This window comes from Panthera onca, chromosome A2 (genome assembly GCF_046562875.1).
Source record: "Panthera onca isolate mPanOnc1 chromosome A2, mPanOnc1 haplotype 2, whole genome shotgun sequence".
NCBI classification, from domain to species: domain Eukaryota; kingdom Metazoa; phylum Chordata; class Mammalia; order Carnivora; family Felidae; genus Panthera; species Panthera onca.
The window spans coordinates 60547908-60573035 of NC_138340.1; the positions used below are offsets into that span (position 1 = coordinate 60547908).

The 25128-nt window shown below is 57.8% G+C and overlaps 2 protein-coding genes across 10 annotated transcripts in view; both read left to right on the forward strand.

Moving 5' to 3' along the window:
• The window catches only part of LOC144615671 (uncharacterized), a 66259-nt gene extending 59833 nt beyond the window's left edge, over nt 1-6426 (forward strand). For 6 of the 7 annotated variants that reach the window (XM_078442668.2, XM_078442670.2, XM_078442666.2 and 3 more), the window contains 5 exons: nt 2499-2641; nt 3315-3446; nt 4508-4639; nt 4891-4993; nt 5697-6426. In XM_078442668.2, the coding sequence (XP_078298794.2) occupies nt 2598-2641; nt 3315-3446; nt 4508-4639; nt 4891-4993; nt 5697-5738 (453 nt within the window). In that variant the 5' untranslated portion in view covers nt 2499-2597 and the 3' untranslated portion in view covers nt 5739-6426. The remainder of the gene's footprint in view (nt 1-2498; nt 2642-3314; nt 3447-4507; nt 4640-4890; nt 4994-5696) is intronic. The other variant, XM_078442671.2, reaches the window with a different exon arrangement.
• A 3179-nt stretch (nt 6427-9605) lies between these two features.
• Nucleotides 9606-25128, forward strand: part of LOC132678952 (palmitoyltransferase ZDHHC11-like) — a 39232-nt gene continuing 23709 nt past the window's right edge. The window contains exons 1-8 of one of the 3 annotated variants that reach the window (XM_060631976.3): nt 9606-9685; nt 10699-10964; nt 12127-12339; nt 16461-16636; nt 17071-17172; nt 19979-20103; nt 22245-22397; nt 24839-24948. In XM_060631976.3, coding sequence (XP_060487959.2) covers nt 12127-12339; nt 16461-16636; nt 17071-17172; nt 19979-20103; nt 22245-22397; nt 24839-24948 — 879 coding nt within the window. In that variant the 5' untranslated portion in view covers nt 9606-9685; nt 10699-10964. Of the gene's footprint in view, nt 9686-10695; nt 12340-16460; nt 16637-17070; nt 17173-19978; nt 20104-22244; nt 22398-24838; nt 24949-25128 lie in introns of all 3 variants that reach the window. The other 2 variants (XM_081795005.1, XM_060631975.3) reach the window with 2 other exon arrangements.

Below are 25128 nucleotides of genomic sequence, written 5' to 3' on the forward strand. Positions count from 1 at the left end.
GTCTGCCTTATAAGAACCTCAATATAGGAATATACCTATATCTATACAGTAGCATATAGAAATATACACTACATAACTCTTTGTTGGTATGTGAAATGGTTTACCTACTTGTTATAGAGAATATATACAGTTTTTTCTTACATTTATTTTTTAAAGGACAGACTATATTATTGTGAAAAAAATGTGTTAAGAATTCGTGGATCTTTTCTATAGATAAACTTACATTCTGTCAAGAGAAGTCAACGCCTATTTTCAAAGGCAGAAAATTTTCTTTTTTTCTTGGTAGCAATAACGGGAAACACTTTAACCTCCTGTTTTTTAGTCCAAAGTGGAATGGTGTTATTTATCATGCATTGATTTGTTGTCTCTGAACTGACAAAGTAGGTGGTTTGGCTATTTACAGTCAGCGTAAGATGGTATATATGTTCAAGGATGCAGGTGAGTACCATTAGAATAAGTCCTTTGGGACGGCTAGTTATGTAGCAAAAGGAATATATCATACAAGTAATTAAGGATGCAAAAGAAGAATAGTATAGAAAGATATGATGGCTTTAAACATAAGTTGTCTTCTAATGAAGCTGATGTCAATCCAACCATTCTTTAGAGAAATCTATGTAGGATAAAGTTCTAAAATTTTCATTTTGTGATCGTAATTGTATTTTGAAATGATTTCTGTTTATAATGGGAATCAATATTTGATCTAGTGGATCCTCAGTATCATCCTCAGTATGATAGGATTGTTTAAGCATTTGTAAATTGGGAAAACTGAGGAATATAACAGACATGAATCCCTCACTTTCATTTTCAGCTTTTATGAAATAAAACGTATATTTATGCATTATATTTATACTTAATATTATATTCAATGTTTACCGTAAAGTTATTGTAAGTAAATTTTTTTTCCTGTTATAATTAAGGGGATATGTAGTTGTAACTTATGTAGAGTATTCAGTGAAAATACTTAACAAAATGGTCTTAGTGCATATATTCTGCATACAATTAAAAACTTCTGTTTGTATGAAATGAGGATATCCCAGGATTCATATCAGATGGCTGTAAACTACCTACTTAATGTTATGTGATTTTTCCATAAGAAGCTTATTTGGTGTTTCTTTCTTTACAGAAATATCTTTATTTTAATATGTTTTATTATAATAAAATTTATATGCTAACACTTAATAATAATATTCCTAATAAATTACTCACGCCGCCAATGCCACCTCACCACCACCGCCGCTATGACTCTCTAGCGTGTAGTTCTGAACTCTGTTTCTTGGTACAACTGCGAGGTAGGAATTGTTTGTTGGCTTTGAAACCAGGGGCGGATCAAGATGAGTGCTTGACACTTTGGTAATGATGTCATTTAGGAAAAGGCATCGGGTTTCTTTCTTAGTTTCTATTCAATTTGGAAGGCTTAGCTCTATCACTGTCATTTTCTGGTGACATGACTGAGCGTGTTTGCTGAGCCTCAGAGGCTGTGCCACATGAAAGGGTATTGGGGCGGGCGGCCCTCAGTCCTCCACCTTCCTTGTCGGGCGCTGGTTTGCTCTGCTGCCCAGTGACAGTCCTGGATGTGAGCAGTGTCCCCCCTCTGCCTTGTCCTCAAGACTGCTACATCAAGGCCTGCAGAGGGTGGGGACTTGGCCACAGGCCCAGCCCTGGGGACCTTGGCCGTGGGGCCAGTGCTGGGGTTCAGTCAGGGTCTGGCTGGCTTCAGCTGTCCTTATGCGTCCTCATGGCCAGCGCACCTGTGACAGGTGTGTGCTGTCTGTAATTTGGTTGGGGTGATGATATATGGAAATGTCCAATAGCTTGCTTTTAATGTAAGCTGTTCAGCAAGATTTTCCTATCTTACGGAAAGCCTTTTTGCTGATGCTTTTAGAGTAATCGCCGAGAGACCAAGTTTTGAATTCTGTGGCAAAATCCCAGAGAGAGGACGTGAACGTGCTCAGGTCTCTGCTCATCCCTCAGCTTTTACTTAAAAGGGCCTGGCTGTCACTTCTTGTTCCTATTTACACCTGATTTCTCCCAAAGCGGGGGAGTTGGAGATGGAGAGAGGGAGCTGCGGTGTTCTTAGAACGCGCACCTGTTGGGGCAGCTGGGAGGCTCCGTCGGTTAAGCGTCCAATTCTTGGTTTCGGCTTAGGTCATGATCTCATGGTTCGCGAGTTCAGGCCCCACGTCAGGCTCTGTGATGACAGCGTGGAGCCTGCTTGGGATTCTGTCTCTCCCCTGCTCACACACACATTCTCTTTCTCAGAATAAAACAACAGAAACAGAAAGCAAGCATGTGTCGTGCTCAAGAGGAAGCTCCAGGTTTGGCAGGCTTCTCACTGTAAGGTCTGAAACTTTCCTCAAAGAGTCGTTAAAAACCATTTGTGAAGCTGAAGAGCCTGGTTTAGTTGCTTGCCACTCAGTTTTAGCCTCTTGACAGGAATCCGGTTTTCGCTGGCATCTTAGTGGTTCAAATTCGACAGATTCTATTTTTTTCCCTTTCAGGCTGATTTCAAACTGATGTGTGATAACGCGATGACCTACAACAGACCAGACACCGTGTACTACAAGTAGACCAAGAAGATCCTTCACTCAGGCTTTAAGATGAGCAAAGTAAGAAACCCGCGGCAGCAGGGAGCCACAGAGACGTGAGTTCCCCTCTGTCTCGATGCCTACACAGAGCCCCACCCCCACTGACTGACATGCTTCCACCAGTCCATCACTGGCAGTGGCGCGGAGCTTCTGCTCTAGGGTACACATCCCAGGCCACCCTCCCCTCCAGGTAAGCTCTCTCTCTCTCTCTCTTTGCTCCTGTGCCAGCTGGAACGTCTCCTTTAGGGTTGGTGGAAAGTGCTGGATCTGTTGATCTAAGTGTGGGTGTCTGATGGATTGCAGCCAGCCTGTGATTTGTTTTACGTGGCTGCCTCACTGAGTCCGGACAGGACGTCTTGGCCATCCAGAGTGGCTTCCCAGATCTGTCCCGTGAGCCAGGTTGCATGTGTCACGCATCTAGGACCAGTGCCTTGTACCTGATCGGCCTGTAGGTGAGGTGAGGGCCACTGTGCCCTCTGGCCCGTCCCCCTCTGCCAGCCCCGAGTGCTTCCAGCCAGTCGGCCGCGCCTGTGGTGCTGACTCCCACCTACACCTGCCTCGGTAGTGCCATGGGAGCCCGCTGTTAGGCCAGGCGAGGCTGCGGCTGTTCACATCCAACCCATCGCCATGGCGCCTTGGCTGCGAGGCAGAGGTAAAGGCCTGCTGCTCTGTCCTTTTTGATTCTAGGAGCGGCTGTTAGCTCTGAAGCACAGCATGTCGTTTATGCAGGACATGGATTTTTCTCAGCCAGCAGATCTTCTGGGCAACGAAGACACAGCTTTTGAGGAGCTCGTTCCTGAAGCGGCACCTGTACAAGTTGAAACTGCCAAGAAATCCAAAAGGAAGTAGAGAAGTTATCAGGTATCGGGAAATGCACCTCAGGAATGTGAGTGAGGGTGAGCCTGTGCTGGCGCCCGTGTCTGCGGAGTAGCTCGTGGACCCCCCCCCCCCCCCCCACCTGCTGGAAGGAGCCTGGTCCCCAGAGGCTGCGTGTGAGCTCTGGTCTCAGGTGTTTCCAGGCAGCTGGCCGGCAACCTGGACCAGCCGGGCCTTGTCACGCTAACGGACCTAGGGGCACAAGGGCTGGACCGCTCCTGCCAGCCATACGCAGGCTCTGTTCCAGGTGTGACACTGCTGTTCCCATATGTGTGTTGCAGTGATTGTTGGCCCTTCACTCTGAAGAAGTTCCCTCCTATGCAGGACACTTGTTGGTGGCCTGGCTTGGCTGTCCCTGAGCGGGGGACATAGCTGGACTGTGTTAGGCAAGTGACACGCTTTGGGGGGGGCTTCATTCTCATCATACCCAACCCCCCAATTCCTGCAGCCATCCACCCTGGGCCGGGGCGGGGGGGGGGGGGCTTCTTGCAGGCTTGGGATCTGCAGGCAGAATTTGCTCCCACAGCTCCTTGGATGGAATCTGTCCATATGCTTCTGGAACCTTCCACAGGAGAGACCACATCCCTTGGGTGCTGCACCCAGCGACCCTTGGCTGTTCAAATAAAGCTCTTCTCTTGTGGGGTCTGAGGCCACCTGCCGAAGCCTCGGGACGCCCCTTTTGCCTCATGACCTGTGCTCCCTGCTCACCCTTGTTTCTGGTGTCTCCACGCTCCATGGAGCTTTGCCTCTTTTTCCAACGGTGCCTCGAATGACATTGTGAGTAGTGAGGTTGCCGTCAGGTTGCTCTTAGATCGACTCAGGTGTGCAGCTGAGACACGAGACACCTCCAGCGGCCGTTCGGGTCTCCCTTGCTGTTCGTGGAGGCCTCGCGTATTGCTGCAGTTACAGCCATGAGGACAGGGCCAAGGAGTACTTCGTGCCCCTGCTCCCAGCCCATGGTGACCTTGGGGAGTGGTAGGGACTGACCGTGGTGAGGTGGGAGCAGCACATGCCCCGGTGACGTGTGTGGTGTTCTTGCCTCGCAGCTGCACGTTTGAGCCGGAAGGAAATGCCTGCAGCCTGACTGACAGCACGGCAGAGGAGCACGTGCTGGCCTTGGTGGAGCACGCAGCTGACGAGGCTCGGGACAGGATCAGCCGGCTCTCACAGGGGGCAAGGTAGCGTCAGGGGTGTCTGGGCAGAGCTCGTGTCCCGCAGGCTCTCTTTGGGTCCTGTCACCAGCTCCATCTCTGGGGTGCCTCGCGAGCAGGACCCTCCCAGAAGTGGCGTGTGTTATGGGGTCGCTGCAGGCAGGCTCGCCCCGTAGTGGGGATGTTGCCCACCGGCGGATGGACGTCAGGCCTGCCAGTCATCTGCTCTGCAGCCTCCCTCCTCTCCTGGTTGCTTGTGTCTCTGTACGCCTCTGCAGGACCTACACGAGGCACAGGCAGAGCGCGGGGCCTTCTAGCTGTCCTCCAACCTCAGCTCCCTGTCCAACACCTCCCCCTCCAATAGGGACCAGCACCACCTGGGTAAGGTGGCCCCGGGACTTTGTGGGCTGCTCCCTCTGCAGGGTGCCCCTGCCCCTGGGGCGCTGAGACCGCCCTCCAGTCGGGCAGCTGCACGGGGCTGAAGCGTGTGAGTGGAAGTCACTTGGGGTTAGGAATCGTGGGGAGTGGCCGTGAGACATGGCCGGCCCTGCGTCATGAGGAGGCCCAGCTGGCTACACCCCAGGGACCTTGGAAGGGGCAGAACGAGCCTCAGACACTGAGTTCAACTCGGGGAACGTTTGTTTCTTTCTGCCATTCCTGTTTTTAGTCCTAACACAGAGTGTCAACGAGTGTGTCGATCCTCCGGGGCCCTGAGGGGAGAGCAGGTGGCCTGGGGCCTTCTGTGTTTACTGAGACAGAGCGGGCAGGTGTGTGGGCCCCACAGGGATTTCAGTCCCACCAGGAAGGGAACCAAACGCTTCCTGGCTCCTTGAATTTACTCCCTTACTTCCCCATGCTGCTGTTGTAGTTCCCAGATAGAAGGTCGGGCTCGCGAAATACGTCTTGACGTTGTGGGCTCGGGGGTGCTCGTCCATGGTGGAGGTTTGGCTGAGTAACAAGCGGGCTCTATGGCTGAGTTGTGGTTTCACTAACCGCCATCACTAGGACACGTTTTCGGCCCGGTGTGAACCGCGACGTGTGTGTGGATCCACTGTGTGAACACCTGTCTTTCCCACAATTGCAGGAAGTCCTTCTGGCCTCAGCATCGGGGAGCAGCCAGAGGTGACCCACGACCCATACGAATTTCTTCAGTTTCCAGAACCTGCAGCCTCTGCAAAGAGCTAGCCTTATAGATAGACTTCCGTTAGTTTTTTATTTTTTTATTTGTGTGTACAGAGTTTTTGTCGTGAGACAGAGACTTTCGTTTTGTCCCCTCTGGCGTGCGGGAAGCAGCCCCAGGGAGGTGGGGAGGTGTCTCTGGCATCATGTCAGCCACACGCGGATCCCGTGTTTCTGTGGGTAGCCCCGTGAATCCTGGACAGTGGACAGCACACATACAGGTGTGTGACCGGGTGGGGTTGAGCCGTTGTACTTTGTCTCTTGAGCTTTGAGGGATCTGTAAAGCTCCTCTCTGTGGCTGGCCGGGACATACCATCCTGCCCCAGCTTCCTTCCCGAGCACCCCCTGGGAGGCAAGAGATGCCCACGTTGAGGGTCCTGTGTGCTGTTTGCCCTGCCCACCCTCCCCGCAGTCCCCACATTTCCGAAGCAGGTCATGGTGGGGCTGCACCCTCCTGGCCTGGGATAGGCTCTGTGCTGGGCGAGGCCTGCCTTCTGCTGGAAGCTGACACTGCCCCCTGACGACAGTGATGTGCTGTGTCCATAGACTTTTTTAATCTGGTTGTGTTTACTGGATGCTTGTTTACATTTGCAAAATGTAGAGATCTCAATAAAATACAGAGCGATTGCATGTAATTGTTTGCAGCCCCATAGGTGTCCACTTCTTTGTTTGTTTTTTTTAATTTTCTTCAACGTTTATATTTGAGAGAGAGCACAAGAGAGGGAGGGGCCGAGAGAGAGGGAGACACAGAAACGGAAGCAGCTCCAGGCTCCGAGCTGCCAGCTAAGAGCCCGACATGGGGCTGGAACTTACAAACCGTGGGATCATGACCTGAGCCGCAGTCGGACGCTCAACCACCCTGAGCCCCCCAGGCGCCCCTGTAAGTATCCACTTCCAAGTGACTTTTCAGCAAGAACCTTTGTCACAGGAGGTCAGCAGCGTCCGTTCCGGCTGCTCACCCTCTCGCGTTTACTCTGTGTCTGGCCCCGTTCTCCGCCCGCAGTGTGTCTCTCTCTCTTACCCACCCTGCACAACTTCCAGGTGGCTTCCTTTTTGAAAACAGAATTGGAAGGGCGCCTGGGCGGCTCTGTCGTCTAAGCGTCCCACTCTTGATCTTGGCTCTGGTCATGATCTCCCAGTTCGTGGGTTCAAGCCCCATGTCGAGCTCTGTGCTGACAGTGCGGAGCCTGCTTGGGAGTCTCTCTTTCCCCCTCTGCTCCTCCCCTACTTGTACGCACGTGCGCACACTTCTTTCTCTCTCAAAATAAATAAACTTCAAAATATTAAAACAAAACAAGATTGGTGCTTCTGTCACCTCACAGGGCAGAGTGAATCCTGGGGGAAGGGGGTATGTGTGACGGAGGCAGTGGACAGCACGACGTCCCCCGGCCCACAAGTGCCACGGGGTGGGCCAGCCCTGCTACCACTGCCTGCTGCACTGGTAGGGCGCCTTGGGAACCTCAGGAGAAGGGGAGCAAAACATTGCATAGCTGAGGCGTCAGGAAGCCGTGGCAGGTGCCAGCAAAGGAGCAAGTCCCCAGGAGGACAGACCCCACGGTCAGGCTGCTCCTTCCTGGGTGTGTCACACACAGCCGTGAAGGGGGGACCTGGGGCTTGGGGCGCCTCCCTGGGCTTGCTGCCCCAGGAAGCTGGCAGGATCCAGGTCAGAACCCACAGGTGCTCTTGGTGGTCAGAATAACTGGGGGCAGGTGGCCTGAGAGGGGGAGTGTCCCTCAGAGCCACAGTGGCCACGTGTCAGCCACGGATGCATGGGAGCACCACAGCACCTCAACCATGCTTTTGACTCTCCAGGAAGGGGCTGTCTGGGCAGACAGTGCCAGGTGATGGGGGTCCAACTTGCTGCCTTTTCTGTGGGAAGCCACACTCCAAACAAGACCAGTGAGATGGAGAGTGTGCACATGTGTGAGTGTTGCACGCTTGTGCAGTCTCGTATGTGCATCTGTGTGCACATGAGTACGTGTGACATGTGAGCATATGTGTGAGCACGCGTGTGCACATGTTTATTCTGGTGCACGGGTGTGCACATGCACATTGTGCTAGTGCATGTGTGAGCACGTGTGTGAGCATGTGTGTGAGTCAATGCCCGTACACGTGTGAGCACATGTGTTGGCGTGTGTGTGTTGGTGCCTGTGTGTATGCACGTGAGTGCCAGCGCCTACCTGTCCCGCACTCCCACCTCACTCCTCCGCCATCCCTGCCCCTAGCCCCAGTGCTGATCCTTTGGGGGTTGGGTGCTTAGGTGTGTGTGCAGCGGGATTGCAGCAGGCCCGTAACAGAGCTTGTGAATGACCTTCCTGTCAGGCAGGTTGAGGATCACACTCGGTGGAGTGCTCTGTGCACCCTAAAACTAGGGGGGAGTCTGTGTTGAGGGAAGGGGACACTGGGCTGCAGTAGAGGGGACAAGAGTGGGTTGCAGAGTGGGGCCCACAGAGTGGGGCCCACAGCACAGAGTGGGGCCCATTAGAACTTTAGGGCATGCAGTTGTGCGTGGGAAAAGTCCTGGTTGTCCCGGGCGGGGGTTACGGCTCTGGTTTTTAGTCTGTTTCTTAGTGTTGTAGCTTCTGAAGTTTTTCTCATGGAGCGAAGATGTCTCTTTTGGAGGCACATTTCTCATAGGTGTGAGTGGCTGAGGTCACCGTGGCTCCAGGTCAGCCAGGAGGCCCGACCACCTGCAGACTCGGGGGACCCCTGGGGTAGTGCCTCCCCTGCCCCACTCCCTGGTGCCTCTTTCAGGGTCTGCCGAGTGGAGGGGTTGAGGCCACAAGCCCCAGAAAAAACCCCAGCGAGGGGCCAGCAGCCTGCACACAGGCGTATCTGGGGAAGCCCGTTCTATGCAGAAGGCCGAGAACTTGCTCGTCTTCATTTACCGAAAAGCACTTTCAAGCGCTGTAAAGACTAAACTTTGCCGCAGCTTGAGCTCTGCCAGTGGGAGTGGTGGCCTCACAGCCAGCACTCACATGCCGTGTCAGACGTGGCGGCTCAAAAGTGAGTGCACTGTGGGAGGCCTGCACTCTGGTGGGTGCCCTGCCCTGAACTTGAACTGTGTTCAGTTACTGGCATCTCCCACCATCCGCGGCCTCTGCTGTGCCGATGGCTGGGCTCTTGGGGGTCTGAGACCCTGGTCAAGCAGCCTGTCGTCTGCCCTGGGTCTCTGGTGGCATGTTGGCCTGGCCCAGGGTAGCGCTGTGGACAGTGGTGGCTGGCAGGCCTGGGCACGGGATTCCTTGGGATGTGGTTCCAGGTGGAGGTTAGCACGCAGAGCTGTGCGGGCCCCAGCCCGGGACTGCCCACAGGCGGGTGCTGGTGTGCAGGGCCCATAAGGGGCAGCCGCTCTCCCCTCCCCCGCCCGGCCACCGGCCTCCAGCACCCTCATTCCCTGCGGCCCCTCATCCTGGGCCCCATCTCCTCTCGCCCGCCTGTGGTCAGACAAAGCTGCCAGGATCAGCGTCCCTATCATCCCCAGGGACTCTTTGCTCCTGAAGATCGCTCCGCATGGTGTGTTGGGCCAAAGGGGGTACGTGTTGAGGACGTGGAAGCCCAGGTAGTCAGGCTGGATGTAAGAATGACCCAGACCAGAAGTTGGCCCTGCCCTGGCCACGGGGGCCTTCTCTGCAGGGTGTCCCCAGCTGGCTGTGGGGGCCCCGGGCCTTCTCTACAGGGTGTCTGTAGCTGGACCCTCCCTGCCCCCCATTGGCTGTGGGGGCCCCAGGGTGGGGCCGGCCCTGGCTTTATGAGGCGCCTTGGGCTCCATCATTGCCACGGCAACTGGGCCTTTGTTGTTTCTCAGGCCTGGGCCGAGTGAGACTGTGATCCTCAGTCCTGCCTGGACTGTTAACCAGGAAGGAAGTGGAGCGGGTTCTGTCTCCCAGTGAGGTAGGTGTCTCCTGCTTCTACTGTGACCAGAGAACTCAGAAGCACAACCTGTGCGCATCCCCAAGCAGGACACAGAATGAAATAATGATTCAGGGGCTGTCAGGACCTGTGTCAGGTTTCAGAAGGTCACGTTTGCCAGGCTATGATATCATAAACACGCAGGTGTGCCCAGGACGCCCTGTTCAGAGAGCATGGTGTGACGGTGTCTGTCTGGCAGGGGGCAGGGTCACCGTCCACAGTCACACTGGGCCAGTGCAGCAGCCTCTGCTCGAAGCTTCTGTGAGTCGGCCATGTTTGTGTTGGGGACATGGAGGTGACGACGGCCTTGTGGGAGCATTGCGGCTCCAACACATCTCACACCAAAACCTGGACTAAACCCTTAGGAGTAACGAAAAACGAATGTCAGGAACTGAGCTTGGGCTAAGAGGGGACCCAGGCCCCACCGAGTCTGCCCAAGAGGGAGATCGTTAGGTTCCTTTCCTGCAGGCTGAATCCAGGGGAACAGTCCTGGCATTTGCGGAAGGAGTAGACGGGGGCCTGGCTCAGATCTGGTGGGGGTGGGGGGGGTGGTTAGGAGGTCGTCTAGGGAGTGACACCAGCACAGGCTCCAAAGGCAAGAGATGGCCATTGGCGGAGGGGGTGGGGAACGACGTGGCTCCAGGCCGAGGAAATAGCACGAGAAAGGTGAGGAACGAGAAATGAGTCGAGAAATCTCGCGTGCCTATGCTGTGTGTGTGTGTGTGTTTGTGGTGTGTGTCTATGTTGCGTGTGTGTCTTGTGTGTGTGCTGTACGTGTGGTGCATGTGTATGTCTCTGTGGTGTGTGTTCCACATGTATATGCGCTCTATGGTGTATGTGTGTGGTACGTCATGTACGTGGTATGTGAGGTGTGTTGCGTGTGCACGTGTGTTCCGTGTGTGGTGTGTGAGCGTGAGCACGTGGATGGACGTGTCCGCACGGGTGTCTTGTGCACACACGGAGCCCACGTTAACTGTGCCGTCTGGTCTCAGCAGGAGTCAGGAGCCCGTGCGTTTGTTGGTAACTGTGTATTTGTCCTGGTGAGAACTGCTGGAATCTTCTGAGACTGAAAAACCGAACCAGAAGATCCAAGGGGGTGTTGGAGCCGAACACCTGCCCCACCAGGGGGCCCGGGGCGAGGCCCCTGCTACCACCTGCAGCTGTTCTCTCCAGACCCCCCGGCTCACCAGAGCCCACGTGACTATGGAGCCTGTGGGGCCCGACTTTGGTGGCGCCCACCACAGCCACTCCTGGTGACTGGGTAAGTGTGCACCTCCCGCTGCGGCTACTTGGGCCGTGTGCGTGGTTGTGACCTCACACTCATGGTGCTGTGGTCCTGCCCCAGGGACCAAGGCTGCACTCACCCTCCGTGGAGTGTTGCTCTTGGTGCCACTTTGAGATTGGCTGCAGGGAAGCTTTCGGGGGGCCTCTGAGGAGTGCTACTGCGGTGCCCCCACACGTGCACTCTCGGTCCCATGTTCCTGTGACACTTTGGCTGTCTCTGTTCGGGTTCAAAGTACTTTCAGAACTTGAAAACTCGCTCTGTTTCAAGTTTTACCAAATCCAATGCCAGCTGCAACCTCAGTGTTTCCACATGTCAGTGATACCATTTCTGTCCTGGGAAGCCCCGTAGGATGTGGCCCACCCTTGCCTTCCTCGGGCTCCTGGGCTGACATGCGCCCTCCCGTGCCTTCCCTGTGCCCTCGTGTCCTCTCCGCACCCCCTCGTTTCTTCGACAAGATAAGTGCTGTCTCCACTGCCATCCTCCATGGCACTTCCAATTTCTCCCACGTCCCTGCTTCACCTCCCTGTGCCAAGGTCTGTGGTTACACCCTAGAGTCCAGCTCCCCGTTTTATGGGGTTTGGTTTTCAGAAGCATCCTTCCCATTGGCCGGTACTTCCATCCAAATGTTGTTTTCGTGCGGGAATTGTGTCGTTTGTAACACAGGGTGCCTTTCTGTGCTCCAACCCCCGGGGTGCTGGCCTCGCCGTCCATGTGGGATGGTCTCTGTGGTCCCCCAGGGGTCTCACTGATCAGGTAAGCCCTGCCTGGCCCCACACCCCGAGAAGAGTGGCAGAAATCCGCCCTAATGAGGCAAAGTCCGCAGGACCCTCGGCTCTGCCGGGGGCAGCTGTGATGTGGCTCACCTTCTCCAACGGACTGACACCTGGCCAGAAGTGGCCACAGCTCCCTCCCAGCCCCTCAGCTCGACCTGGGTGTCCCCAGAGTGCCCAGAGACCCCAGAAGCCCCTTGGTCAGCAGGCCTTTGTTCTGGAGCAGGATCGTCCTCAAGGGAAACTTGCAGAAGATTTCCTGAGGATTTCAGCACACAGAAGTGTCGCGTGGTCATAGGGTCTGCTTTTCCTGCAACCTTTTCCTCGGTGTCCCTGGGGGTGGGGGTGGCCCTCCACCTGTCTTGCAGATGGATCTGTGCAGCTGGTGCCAGAGAGGGGCCCTGCGGGAAGCCAGCAGGAAACCGGCCTCGCCCCGCCACTGGTCCAGAGTGAATGGCTGGTCGTGGCCCCTGCACACCTTCCAGGTGGTGGCCTGGATCATACTGTTCATCTTGGCCTTCACCAACTTCTGTATCTTCGTCCCCTTGCTGCCACCTAACTGGAACTTGATCATGTATGGTGTATCCTTCACTGTGGGAGCAGTGCCTGCTGTCCCAGGGAGGCTCCCCGCGGGCCCTGCCCCAGATCTGGCTCGGGGCCCTGCCATGCCTACCAGCCCCCACACCTGAGTCACCCACGGGTCCGCACCCTGTTCTGCGACCCCACTCCCCCTCTTTACCCCAGACACCCGCCATGGCCACGCTGCCTGAAATCTTACGTTTGTTCTCTGTGTGGCTCACTGGCTTGGGGCTGGGGCTAAAAGCACAGGAGTGTCTGCTGCTTGCCTGCTGTCAGTGCAGGGAGAGCACGCCTGGGGTCCAGGGTCTTTGGGGTGAGGCAGGCAGCCTGGACGACAGGAAAGGGTCACAGAGGGGTCACAGGGCTGGCTCAGAAACTGAAGCCTGAGTCCCAGGGATTCACATGGCGTTCGTTCTCAGGGTCTGGGGTGCCCCATGCAGGCCCTACTTGTCTGCAGGTCTGCAGTGGGGTGGGTCAGGCTGGCTGGTGGGGGAACCACGCCAGGGGTGCAAGGAAGACACCGATTATAACTGTGTCCCTTCTTGCAACAAGTGAGTCTGGTGGAGGGTGTTGGCCGGGCCTGGAGTGGCCGAGGCCAGAGAGAAAACCTGCCAGCTGCTAGGAGCCACACAGTGGGGACTGTGAACCCCGTGGTGGCCTTGAAAGGAGGTTCCAGACATGTCACCAGAGTAGGCTTCAGGCCAGGTAGGCAGGCATCAGGGACGCACTTGGGGCTGACGGGCAGGCCCCGTGGTGGAGCGTGGCAGGTGCAGCCGAGTGCTCCTCCCCTGGCCAGGCGGGCATCGCCAGCCTAGCCCCCTCCTCACACCTCACTCTGTGAGTGACGGACCTCAGTTCTGCCAGCGCATCCGTGCTCCGGGGGCCACCGCTGGCCAACCCCACCAGTGAGCCTGGGCGTCCCCCATGGCCTGATGTGCAAGCCTGCTGCCCCCTGCCCAGCGCCACGCAGCCCCTGATCTGGCCGGCCTCCCCCTGTGGGGCCCTCAGGGTGTCTGATCCAGCGGCACAGAGCCGGGAATGTGGGTCCTGTGTGTCTGAATGCAGCTGCCCCACTTCTAGGCCTGTGGCCCAGGGTTGGCGACGCTAGGTGGGGCCTCCAAAGCCAACATCCCACGCCCCACATCACCCCGTGTAACTTGTGTCTTTCACACACAAGAGGATGGGCAGAAGTCGGCCAGCCTTGTAGATTTCTCCACTGGTCCCCAAAACCTGCTTTGTCGGGTTTTTTAAATCCAGAATCCAGTCACAATTCACGCTTTGCATGTGGCAAGGGGTCTCCTCTCTCTGTCCCAGCACAAAGGCCTGCAGTGCCCGACCCACGACTTCCTGGTCAGAATGGCACTCTCACTGGGACTCACACCACAGCGAAACATCTCCCAGTTCTGAGAGGGAGCCCTCTCTCGTTCTGGGACCAGAAGCCCTCAGTGTCGGCAGGGGCCAGCTCCGGGGAGGTTCCTGGCCTCCTTGCAGCCTCCAGCTTCCCCTCTATCTGTATCCTAACCTCCGTCCCTGACCGTGGGTTTGTTTGCGTTCTGGGTTCTAATCCGTTGTCTCCCTTCTCCCTTCGCTGTGGCTCAGCCTGTTCTGGGGCCTTCTCGAGCTGCCTCATGTCCTCTGTGCAGGGAGCACTCTGAGAACTCACCTGCTTTTGGGCCCAGAGGGCGCCCTGAGCTCACTTGCACACCCTTTCTCCCAGGAGCCCCTGGCTGGCCCCAAGTCTCAGGTTCTGGCTGGCTTCCTTTCCCCCAGGCTCCGAAGCGCTTGGCCACCGGGGGGGCGCCAGCGTCATTCGGCGCTGCAGGGGCTGCTGCCCCAGGAGGGAAGGCAAGGTCTCGGTTGCACCTCCAGAAGACAAAGCAGAGGAGGCGGACCCCTGGTTCCCTGCTGACCTCAGAGGCCAGCTTCCCCCACCGCCCTGCCCCTGTGAAGGGCCCAGAGGGTCCCTGTGCTGAGGGATTGGCCTCTGATGTGACCCGTCTTAGTCCCAGGGCCTGCGCCATGGCCAGGCAAAACCCCTGGTTAGGTTAGCCTCAGTGACTGCAGGGCTGGTGGCGGGTGGTGGGAGCTCTGGGGGGCGCCTCACCCCTTCCTGCCGCAGAACCTGAAGGACCCGAAAGGAAGGTCAGGAGGGCATGTGTCCTGGGCTGGCGGAGCTGTGTTTACCAAACACAGATTGTCTCTAAGGGATGAGGCCTCGAGGGCAGGGCCTGGCCTTCTGCATCTGGAGACCTCCTACCCTGTCCCTTTTACTTTTGTTATTATCTGCAACCTGAGAGACACCCATAACCAGGGCATCTGAATGTGGGGGCAGAACTTTGGTGTGGTGCCCACATGCTGACACTTCTCAGCCAAGTGGCTGATGGTGTGAACGGCCAGGCAAAACGCGGTGGCCTTTTGCTCACCCGTGTCACTCCCACGGGTGACCTGTCATGAACCTGTGTTCATGCTTAAGAGGGCTTGCCTACCACATGGCAGGGGGCTGCCCCTCTGTTCCTGGGGAACACGTCCTGGGAGTGGCCTGGCCACGGCACCTGCAGGGTTGGGACATGTGGGGAAAATCAGGCTCAGGTCAGGGGCCTTGCTGCCTCCAGTTTGAGGCTATAGTGTAGACCACGCTGCCCCTACAATGTCTCCAAGGGCCCCAACGCCTCAGTCCCTCCCCCATACTTTGCCTGCCTATTTCTGATGCGACAGAGGAAGGGGCCTTCCTGTTGCACCTCTTGTCCTGGGCCGGACCCCTCTGCTCAGGACCTGCTCCCGCTGCCCCAGTAACCACACAAACAGTGCTTGCCTCCAGCCAGCGCCTCAGGCTTCAGGGAATAGGTGCAGGGAGATGGCATACCAGCACTGTGTTGGTGTCTCCAGCTGTGATGGCAAAGCCTGACCAGACCCCTGACCACCCGGCCACGGCCCCATACCCTGAATGGGACAGCAGAGCAGGGGAGGCTCAGGCCTTACCCAGCCCTGCAGGGTCCGGTGGCCACAGGAAGGGCCTTGGTGTCACCACAACCCTTATGTGGCACTGAGGGATCTGGTCAGTCTCGTGCCCCCGTGCAGGTCCCCCAGGGCCCGGCTGGTTCTCAGCCACCCTTCCACTCACCCCTGGCCTGGGCACCAGCTTCCTGGGCTGATCCTCGTGGCCCTCAGCTCATTCTCATCTGCCCTCCTCCTGCCCTCCTCCCCCAGCAGGGCTGGGTCCCCATCGCCTCCATGCCTTCATCTGGCAGCCTGAGCCCTGGGTCTGCACGTGGTGCCTAGAGGCTGGAGGGCGAGGGAGGAATGAGCGATTTGGGCCAGAAGCAGCCTCCCACTCAGGCTAGTGCATTGTGGAGGCAGGACCCCGCCTGTCAGCTCCAGGCTGTTCAGAGGCGGAAGCAGAGGCTGCTGGCAGGTCTGAGGAGGACCCCCCCAAAGGGCTTCCCACAGGACTGAGCAGTAGCCCCAACCCCCTGCTCCGAACCCCCACCCCTGTCAAATCCCGGCAGAACCCCGTGCACCCATGGCCTCGCCTCCCAGGCTGGGTCATTTCCCCCTACCACACCCGGGAACCCAACCTGTAAACCCTGAACCCTCCCATTCAGCACTGGTCCTGGGAAGCAGGGCAGGGCTGACAGGGAGGCGGCTTCCACCTCTTCTGTTTGGTTTCCAAGGGGACAGACAGTGTGTTGGTCCCGAAGGGGAAGATGAGGGTGGGAGCCCGGGGACTGGTTTTACCCTGGGTGCCACGGCGGGAGTGGGTGCCAGAGAGCCTGAGGGGCCTAGGGGCGAGGAGAGACAACAAGATGGGACCCAGACAGACCGTGCAGACTGGCCGTGTGAGCCCTCCCTGCTCCCCTCCTTCATTTTTTGATGATACACCGTCTTCTTCCCCCGACGCACGTGCTCTGAGCATCTCTGCTGCCCAAAGAACCCTCACGACTTCGGCACCCAGCGTGGTGGCCGCTGGCCCCTGAAGGCCTTCCCTTGCTGCCTTGGTGAAGCGCGGGGTCCACACCCTCAGGCCGTAAGCAGGCGCCTCCAGGGTCCTGCTTCTAGTTTGAGCGGGCACCTTCGCCGTGTTGACCAGGCCTGCCTGCACGTTCCTTGACACACTCACGCCCAGGTGACTGGTGGGCTTTTCTGTTTCCACTTCGTGGTCCACTTGCTTGGAATTTCCATCGATCCTGCTGAAACCAACGTACGGCTCAAGAAATACTTGGAGCCCATACCCACTTTTGACCCATCAAAACACACGCGTGTCATCGAGAACCAATATTGCCACCTGTGTGAGGTCGCCGTGTAAGTGCCCAGGGTGTGGGAGCAGGCAGCCCCGAGGGCACGGCCCCTGCCGTGTGGACCCATCCCCTCTCCGTGCTGTGCACAGGCAGGTCTCCTGCCCCGGCCTTTCTGTTTTCACGCAGCTGACCGGTGCTGCTTTCCTTGAATGACCAGCAGTGGCCCTGAGACATGCAGGACCCCTCACCCATCTAAGGGCTCAGATGAGTCCCAGCCCCCCCACCGGAACCCCACCTGGGCTAGTCAGAGCCCTGAGGGCTCAGCAGGCAGCCTGGGAGGGAGACCTGTGGCTCAGGATGGGAGCTGGTGGCACAGTGTGGCAGGCGTGGCTGAGGGAAGATAACCCGCCTGGGGCCTGGTCTTCCCTGCCACCTGTCTCTCCTTTCTGACCCTGTCTTCCTCCCGCACAGGCTGCTCATGTGAATTCTTCCTTCTAGGAGCCAGAAGGCTAAACACTGTGGGGCCTGCAACAAGTGTGTCTCTGACTTTGACCACCATTGCAAATGGCTTAACAACTGTGTAGGGGGCAGGAATTACAGGTGAGGGGCTGGAGGGGGAGGTCCGGGAGGGAGGGGCAGAGTCCTGGGGGAGGGAGAGGGAGACCAAGCAGGGAAGAGGGAAAAGGGCATTGCAGGGGCCGGGGGTGGGGAAGGGAGGAGGGACCTCGAAGTGGGGAGGGGTGAGGTCCCGGTGGAGAGAGAGGAGGTCCTTGGCAGGGGGGAGGGGTGGGGTGCTAGGGAAGGAGAAGGTGAAAGGACTGGGGGAGGGAGGGGGATTGGTCAGGGGGAGGGGTGAGGGGGCCTGGAGAGAGGGGTCCTGCAGGCTTGGGGGCCTCATGGCTAAGAGGGTGGGGGCCACAGGCAGTGGGGGGAGTCACGTGCTGTCCCCAGCACAGCGGTCCTTAACGTCTTTCTGTTCTCCTTGTCTGGCTCTGAAATGTGTTGGCCTGGAGCCCCTTCCGAATGTGGAGGCCCAGCCCCATCCAGAGGGGCTCAGGCTGAGCTGACTTGTCCTTGACCTGCTCGCTGGCCTGGACCCGGGCGCTTTCTCCTGGGAGGCCATCAGAGCACAGAGGATGTGGGTCGAGGCTGCACTGGGAGCAGGTGTTCAGTCCTGCACGGGCTTTGCCAGGACCCCATGTGCTAGGGCCCAGGCTGTGAGTGGCCGAGAAAGTCGCAGGGGCTCCCCCAGCTAGTTCAGAGTGGCCTTCGCCGGCTCATGGCGCTGCAAGGGGTTCCACTGCTCACCCACCACTCATAGCAGGTGTGCTCCGTGCAGCCTGGTCATGGAGCGTCATGGTCTGTGCTCTGTGCAGCCCAGTCCAGGAGCGTTGTGGTCTGTGCTCCGGGCAGCCTGGTTTAGGAGGGTTGTGCTCCATGCAGCCTGGTCCAGGAGGGTTATGCTCCGGGCAGCCCGGTCCAGGAGGGTTGTGGTCTGTGCTCTGGGAAGCCTGGTCTAGGAGCGTCGTGGTCTGTGCTCCGGGCAGCCCGGTCCAGGAGCGTCGTGGTCTGTGCTCCGGGCAGCCTGGTTCAGGAGGGCCATGCTCCGTGCAGCCCAGTCAAGAAATGCTCCACTTGTTCAGGCTTCAAAAGCATTGCTGCTTTGAGCAGAAGGAAATGCAAAGCCGTCATCATTAGAAAAGTCAAATGAGAATTTGACAAATTTCGCCCTCTCCACTACAGAGGAGGAGCCCCAGGCCAGCTGGAGTCGGGTGGGGGGGGCTGCCTCCTCATGGTAGCAGGGCTCTCTTCTCTCCCCCAGATGCTCCTCTTAAGGTCTTGGTGCCACAGGCTGGTCGCCTTGAGGTCTGGTCGGCTGTCTGGGATGGGCGAGGGTGTGTGGCCCTGCCACTGAGGAGGACCAAGCTGACCGGGCCCCACAGGGCACACAGGGTGGAGTTCCGAGGTCCTGACAGTGGCCTCCGGGCACAAAAGGCTGCAGAAGTTCCTGGTGGGGACGGCTGGGCCCCAGGAGCCCTCCTATCCACTGGGCAGTGGCAGCAGCAAGGAGTGTGTGCAGAAGTGAGGGAGGGCACCATGTGCGTGGGGGTCTTGGTGAGGGCATGGCCACCCCTGTCCACGTGGAGTCCCAGACTCCCTCCTGTCCCTTCCACCGTCAGGCAGAGAAAGCAAGAGGAAATGACTACATTTACAAGACGAGTTGGCCAAAACAGTTGGCAAAGTGTGATAAGCTCCTGAGAGGACGTGCCTTCACAGGGGAAGTGCCCGGACTGGGCGCTGAGGCACCACAGACGCAGGAGTCAGAGACGACAGCGACGTTTCTGGCCCCGAACATGCAGTTGGACAGGCTTTGGCCCTCACCCTGCCGGGAGGGCCGCCTCTGGCCTGGTGCCAGCAGCACCGGATGGCCGAGGGCCTTCTGCTGCGGGGTGGGCCCGTCGGCTGGAACAGCTGCACCGCACACCACAGGCTCCCTGGGAACCAGAGCCAGGTGTGGGGCCAGGTTTGTGCCCCCTGCACCTCGGGGACACACAGGACACGTGCCCTCCAGGGCCTTTGACAAGGGGCCACAATGCAGGCTGCCCTCCACATCCACATGACCCTTTGAGGACATTCTCGTTTTAGCTCTCTGCCTAAAGATGTGTTAAAAAAACAAAAACAAACCTCAAGATGTTCTGGAAAAGAATAATGGAGTCAGATAAATTTCAGCTGGATAAAAGACACTGCTGAAGATTGAAAATGCTAAAGAAACAGTTTCCTTAAATATCACCACGGTAGAAAGCCCAAAGGAAGACCTTGCAGCAGAAGATTATTCCAAGAATTGCTGACCAGAATTTAATTTTTTGATGGTTAGATTGTTCTCTGTGTCCTGAGCACAGGCAAGAGGACAGGAGTGATTCTGGTCTAATGCCAAAGCACAAGATGTCACTTGTGCACAGAAGTGTGCACAGGCCCCGGGAGGGTGTGTGGAGATGATGCACTGTGGGCCGCTGGCCGGCCAGGCGCCTGTCCCAGCACCCCTGCTTCCCCGACCTGCTGGGCTTCCATGCTTCTGGATGAAGCACAGCACCCAGGATCCCGTGCAACATGGGGGGCAGGGGTGGTGGTCCTGATCCCGACCCGGCAGAGCCCTGGTGAGCAGTGGCGGCGTGTGGAGGAAGCTGCGGGCAGCCCGACCCGCCTGGAGCCTCCGTGTACCCACCTGGGAGCCAGGCCAGGCCCTTCTCACTGCCGCGTGGGGGTGGGAGGGGGGCACAGAAACTGGAGGTGCCCTCAGGGCATCCCCTGGGGAGCTCGGGTGCCAGGAGACAGGAAGAAGGCTGGGCCTTGGGTTCAGGGTCAGGGGCACCTTGCCCAGCCCTGAGTCTGGCTCTGCCCCCCGCAGGTACTTCTTTTGCTCTTTGGTCTCCGCCTCGGCCAGCCTGCTCTGCCTGATCAGCATCCTGCTGTACATCTTCATCCAGTACTCAGTCAACCCGGAGGTGCTGCGCACTCATCCCCTCTATGAAGGTACGGGGCGGGGGGCCCTCTCTGGCGTTGCTTTCTCTCGGGTCACTCGTGGTGGTAGCCTCTCCCTCCAGCTGTCTTTCAGGGAAAGCTCTCCTTCTGGGGGACGTCAGTCTGGCCCGCCCCTAGCTGGGTGAGCTGTGGGGCCGGGCAGGAGGGCAGCAGTCCCCCAGGGACCAGAAGGCAGGTTTGGGGCCCCGTGCCCATCACCCAGTAGTTGGTCTTGGCAGGGAGCAGGGTGGGGCGGGAGGGCAGGGCTGCCTGGGGAAGGTGCTGGGTGGTGTGTGGCTGTAGGTGTCTGCTGAGCGGCTCCAGGAACCTGGCCTTGGGAACACATGTGCCTCAAAGGTCTGTCCATCACTGCACAACCCCGGGCCTGTGACCGTGACCTTATTTGGAGAGAGGGTCCTCCCAGATGTGATTAAGGATCCTGAGATGATCATGGGTTACCTGGCAATATGTGGGATCCTGGATCCAGTGAAAACATCCTTATAAGAGACTGGAGGGACATGGCCACAAGCCAAGGGGTGCCTGGAGCCCCAGAAGCTGGAAGATCCAAGGACAGATCCTCCCCCATGGCCTCGGAGGGAGACGGGCCCTGCAACACCCTGACTTCGGGGCTTCATCTCTGCTGTTGAAACTGCCTGGTCTATGGCCATCAGTCACAGCAGCCCTGGACACTGACACAGGGAGAACCCCAAGCGGAGCACCTCATGTGTCTGTCCTGAGTGTTTGGGGACCTCAGCCCTCAGGGTTCAGAGCAAAGCTTCCTTTCCCGGTCCAGGCCTCTCTCCAGAGCACGTCACGGCCATGCCCTCTTCCTGGAAGGGCACCATGCCCTGTGCACCTTCATCCCAAGGCCTTCAGTGCACCTGGGCTGGATGAGCCCTGGTGGGATGGGCTATCTGACCTGCACCTGCTCCGGAGTGCATCCTGGATATTTCCATGGTAAAAGGGAACAGTGGGAGTCTCAGCGAGACCCGGCCCTGCTCAGCAGAAGAGCCGCCTGCGCTCTGCACACAACCAGCTGGAGGCCTCCGCCTGCCATCCTTCCTGACATTCCCCACACATGGCCTGAGCAGAGGGGCTGGCCGGTGACTGCCGCCTCAGAACAGTCACCGGTGGGCACTGGGGATTCCCTGCGAAGGTCCTCCCGGCCACGGGGCCTCTCATTGCCCCAACACACTCTGAAATGCGGCTCACACATGGTAAGCAGCAGCCTCAGCGCACCCGAGTTCCATAGCACGTGTCCTTACTTCCTTCCAATGTGGGCGTCGGCTGGGCCCTCGCTGCCACGCGCTGGCAGAACAGAGGGCAGCCTGGTCTCCGAAGGTGCTTCTCTCTGGGAACTTGCTCGCTCCAGAACCATCGTGGATGTGCTGCACATGAATGCCTGATGACTGAGGCAATCTCCTGGGTTTGCTGTTCCAGAAGATTCCATGGGGCTGCTTACCCGCCAGTTCCCTGGGGCACTTTGGTCTCATTGGTGGGAATTCATCAAGACATCACCAGCTAAGGGGACAAGCATGTGGCCAGCCACCCCATGGTACATCCAGCCTCATGCACACTGCGCTGCAGCCCCCAAGGCACACAGCGGGCCTGGCAGCCACTTTCCATGCCACGTAAAGGACTGGAATCAGTACCTCCCAGACTCTGTGGTGGGATGAGAGCATTTCAGCTGGATTCCATTTCCATGGGCCTGCCTGCAGATTCCTCAGTGCTTTCCTCACACCGAAGTTTGGAAGTGTCAACAGCCCTTGGGGCCCAGATGACCAAGTCCTGGAAATGTCCCAAGGCGCTGGCTACTGCCTTGCAGTTCCCTGTGAGGGCGGCTGACTGAGAACGGGGAGGGCCTGGCACAGTGGCATGGCCCTTGGGACAGGGTGGGGGTTCAGCCAGGCAGGGGGTCAGGCTCTGCAACCCGGACCCTTAGTTATCCTCTCCCAGCCTCACCTTCCAGACCCGTAAAGTGGGGCTGTGACACCCACCTCAGTCAGGGGGCTGCAAGGGCACCTGGGTGAGGTAGGGCACACACTGGGGTGGGGGAGGGGCTTCCTTGGGCTGCTCACCCTCCCCCACCTCCCAAGGAGGGGCTGGCCATGCCCCAGGTGCCGGATGCATGCATGTCTCCCTTGCCTCCGCAGGTGTCTCCAAGGACACTTGGCTGCTGTTCCTTCCTTTTTTCCCTGTAAAGACGAAGGCCCTGGTGGTCCTGGGCATTGGGGTGTTCGTCCTGCTGCTGTCTGCCCTCAGCTTCCTGCTGCCTGGATACCTGTTCATCTTCCACCTCTTCTTAAGTATGTGTCCTGACCCCCACTCCAGTCTTTGTCCCTTGCGTTCCCACATGGCCCAAGACAAGGTCTGCCGGCCCCTGCTAGAAACGAGCACATCAGACAAATGACAGGAAGAGACACCCCTAGAGGGACAGCAGGGCTCATTCTGCTCTGAGGCCTGCAGAGGACACGAGAGGGACTAGGAGTAAGTTAGATAAGGGAGCAGAACATGCGAGGCAGGAACAGGCACCATTAAAAAAAGAACAGGGGATTTAGAGAAGCACCAAGTCCTAACAATGAAACATAGTGAGCCAGCGACAGGGTATCTGCTGACCCAGCTTGCTGCAGGGACACTGGCCGTTTCCTGGAGTCCACGCGGCACTGCGTGCAGCAGGCCCCACCACGCAGTGGCCCAGGGGAGGGCATGAATTCTCTCTGTGGCTTCTGCAAGGGAGAAGGTGGCAGCGGGGGCCCTATGTGGCTGCCAGAGCGGGTCTGGCACAGGGAGTGTCCTCAGCAGAGCCAGGGCCGGAATCAGCACCCGGAGCCAGAGGTGGGTCAGCCCAGGCCCTTATCCTAAAGCTTCCACTCACTGGCCAATGGGGACAAGGTTGAATTTGGGGACAGTGCCCCAGCTGCAGCATACAGTACAGCCAGCAGGTGGCAAGCTGGGCAGGTCCAGAAGTCCACTGCGGCCACTCAGGACAGACGGATGTGAGACTGGAGAACAGGTCCACGGGACAGATGGCCAATGGGAGATCCAGGCACAGGGACCAGAGGGCCCCAACCCAAGCAACAGGGAGGCTGGTGGTGCCACACTCACTGTGGGGGTAGGGGAGGGAGATGCACACGGAGCTTATGGCTCAAGGTGCTGTTTACAGGGTATTTGGACAGCAAAGCACAGACTTCCAGAAAAAGTTGGGATATTAGCTATTGTTATAATAAACTTACCCTGCTTGAAGTAACAGAGTTATCACCTTGCAGTCTCTGTGGGTCATGGGTTCAGCATAGCTTAGCTGGGTCCACTGGCCCTGCTCGGCCACAAGGCTTCCGCCAGGTGTGAGGAAGGGCTGTGGTCTCATCCGACTGGGACCCACGTTTAGGTTCAACACCAGGGTGTTGGCAGGCCAGTTCCTGGCCTCAGTTCCCCGTGAGTTGTTGGCTGGTGCCTCCTCCCACCAGGACACTCCAGCATGAGGGGGCAGCCGGCCTTTTGTAGCCCAGTCATGGAAGTGACGCCCCTCACCTCTTGTGCAAGGCGCTGGGGCCACCCACTCTCCAAGGGATGGCGTGACACAAACACCCTGAGGTGGGGGGTAGGGGCTGCTGGGGGGCCTGTCAGAAGCTGTGGGCAGCTGGATGCCTCTTTGAAGTTTGGGGGAAGGACATCCTGACACTGCAGCACGAGTGGAGTGCAGCATTGGTGAGGGCAAGACCTCCCAGGAAGATGCACAGATGTCTGGTACCAGCAGCAGGGGTGTGGGGAAAGCTGCCTCCACACAAGCGGGGGACAGAGCATCCCAAAGACCAGGGGCCCCGGGCTGCTGTGTTGATGCCTAGTGTCGCTGGAGGGGACACGGCAGACACTCATTCAGTGCACACCGCACTCTGGCCTCCCTCCCCAGCCACATCTCCTCTCGTTACTGTCAGATGAAGGTGTTTACTCAAAACTCAGGACGAGTGTGAGCTCTGGGGAACACACAGTGTGTACTTGCCACCTGATGGTGATGGCAGCCATCCCTGCAATCCCTGCCAGAGAACTAGTGTTTTCGCGAGCATGTGGCCAGATGCAAATCATGCCCTCACACAGGTTCTGGGGGAGGTGGGAGAACCAGTAAGAGCCAGGTGTAGTTCATCAGGAAGCCAAAGCAAACACAGACAGATGCCCTTGTACAAACCACCCAGGGAAGGGAACGGGCTCCACGCGGGTGTGGGGGCAGCCCACCTTCCGTCTGCCCTTCCAGCTGCAATTAGGCTTCTGTGGGTGGCCCTTATCCCTTTCCAGAAATAATTAGAAGCCATCTGTCCTCGTGTTTGTTGGTTTTAGGGAGAGAAGTGGGAGGATTGGTGCGTCTGCTGAAGCAGGCACAGAACCCGTTTCGTGGACGGTGCTGTCTGTTGACAGACTCGGGTCTCAGATGTCCTTTCAGTGACCTGGGGTGCTTCTGCCACAGTGCCGGAGCCAGCATCCAGGTCCACACTGGCTTTGTGGGCCTGGAAGGCTGCAGGGTAGCTGTTCCTGGGACGGGGCGCCAGCAGCCTTGGGGCTGTGACGAGCTACTGCTTGCCTCCCACAGGCCAGGTGGGCCCCGGGGTGGCCATGCAGCAGCCCCCCAGCGCCCCAGGTTAGGAGGCAGCTCCCGGCACCCTGGGGGGGAAGCCCTGGAAGACCGGGTTGTGGCCTGTGGGCCACTCTGCCCACTTGCGTAATTGTAACTGCCTGTTTCCGCCTTTCTCCTCTCTAGTGTTCAAGAAGTTGAGCACATATGAGTATGTGACACAGAACCGCTATCAAAATATTCCAAAAGTTCCAGCAGGGAGGAAAGAGCTGTCCTTCAAAATAAGCATGCCACAGGTATCGGGTGCCCCTCTGCTTCACCATCTGCGCTATCCAGGCCTGGGGCAGCGCCCAGTGTCACCTTGCAGCTGGAACTTCTCACAGTCCTTTGCTTCTGTGTTGGCACAATTCTCTGATTCCGTGTGTGTGTGTGTGTGTGTGTGTGTGTGTGCACGTTGTGTGATGCAGTGCAGGTGT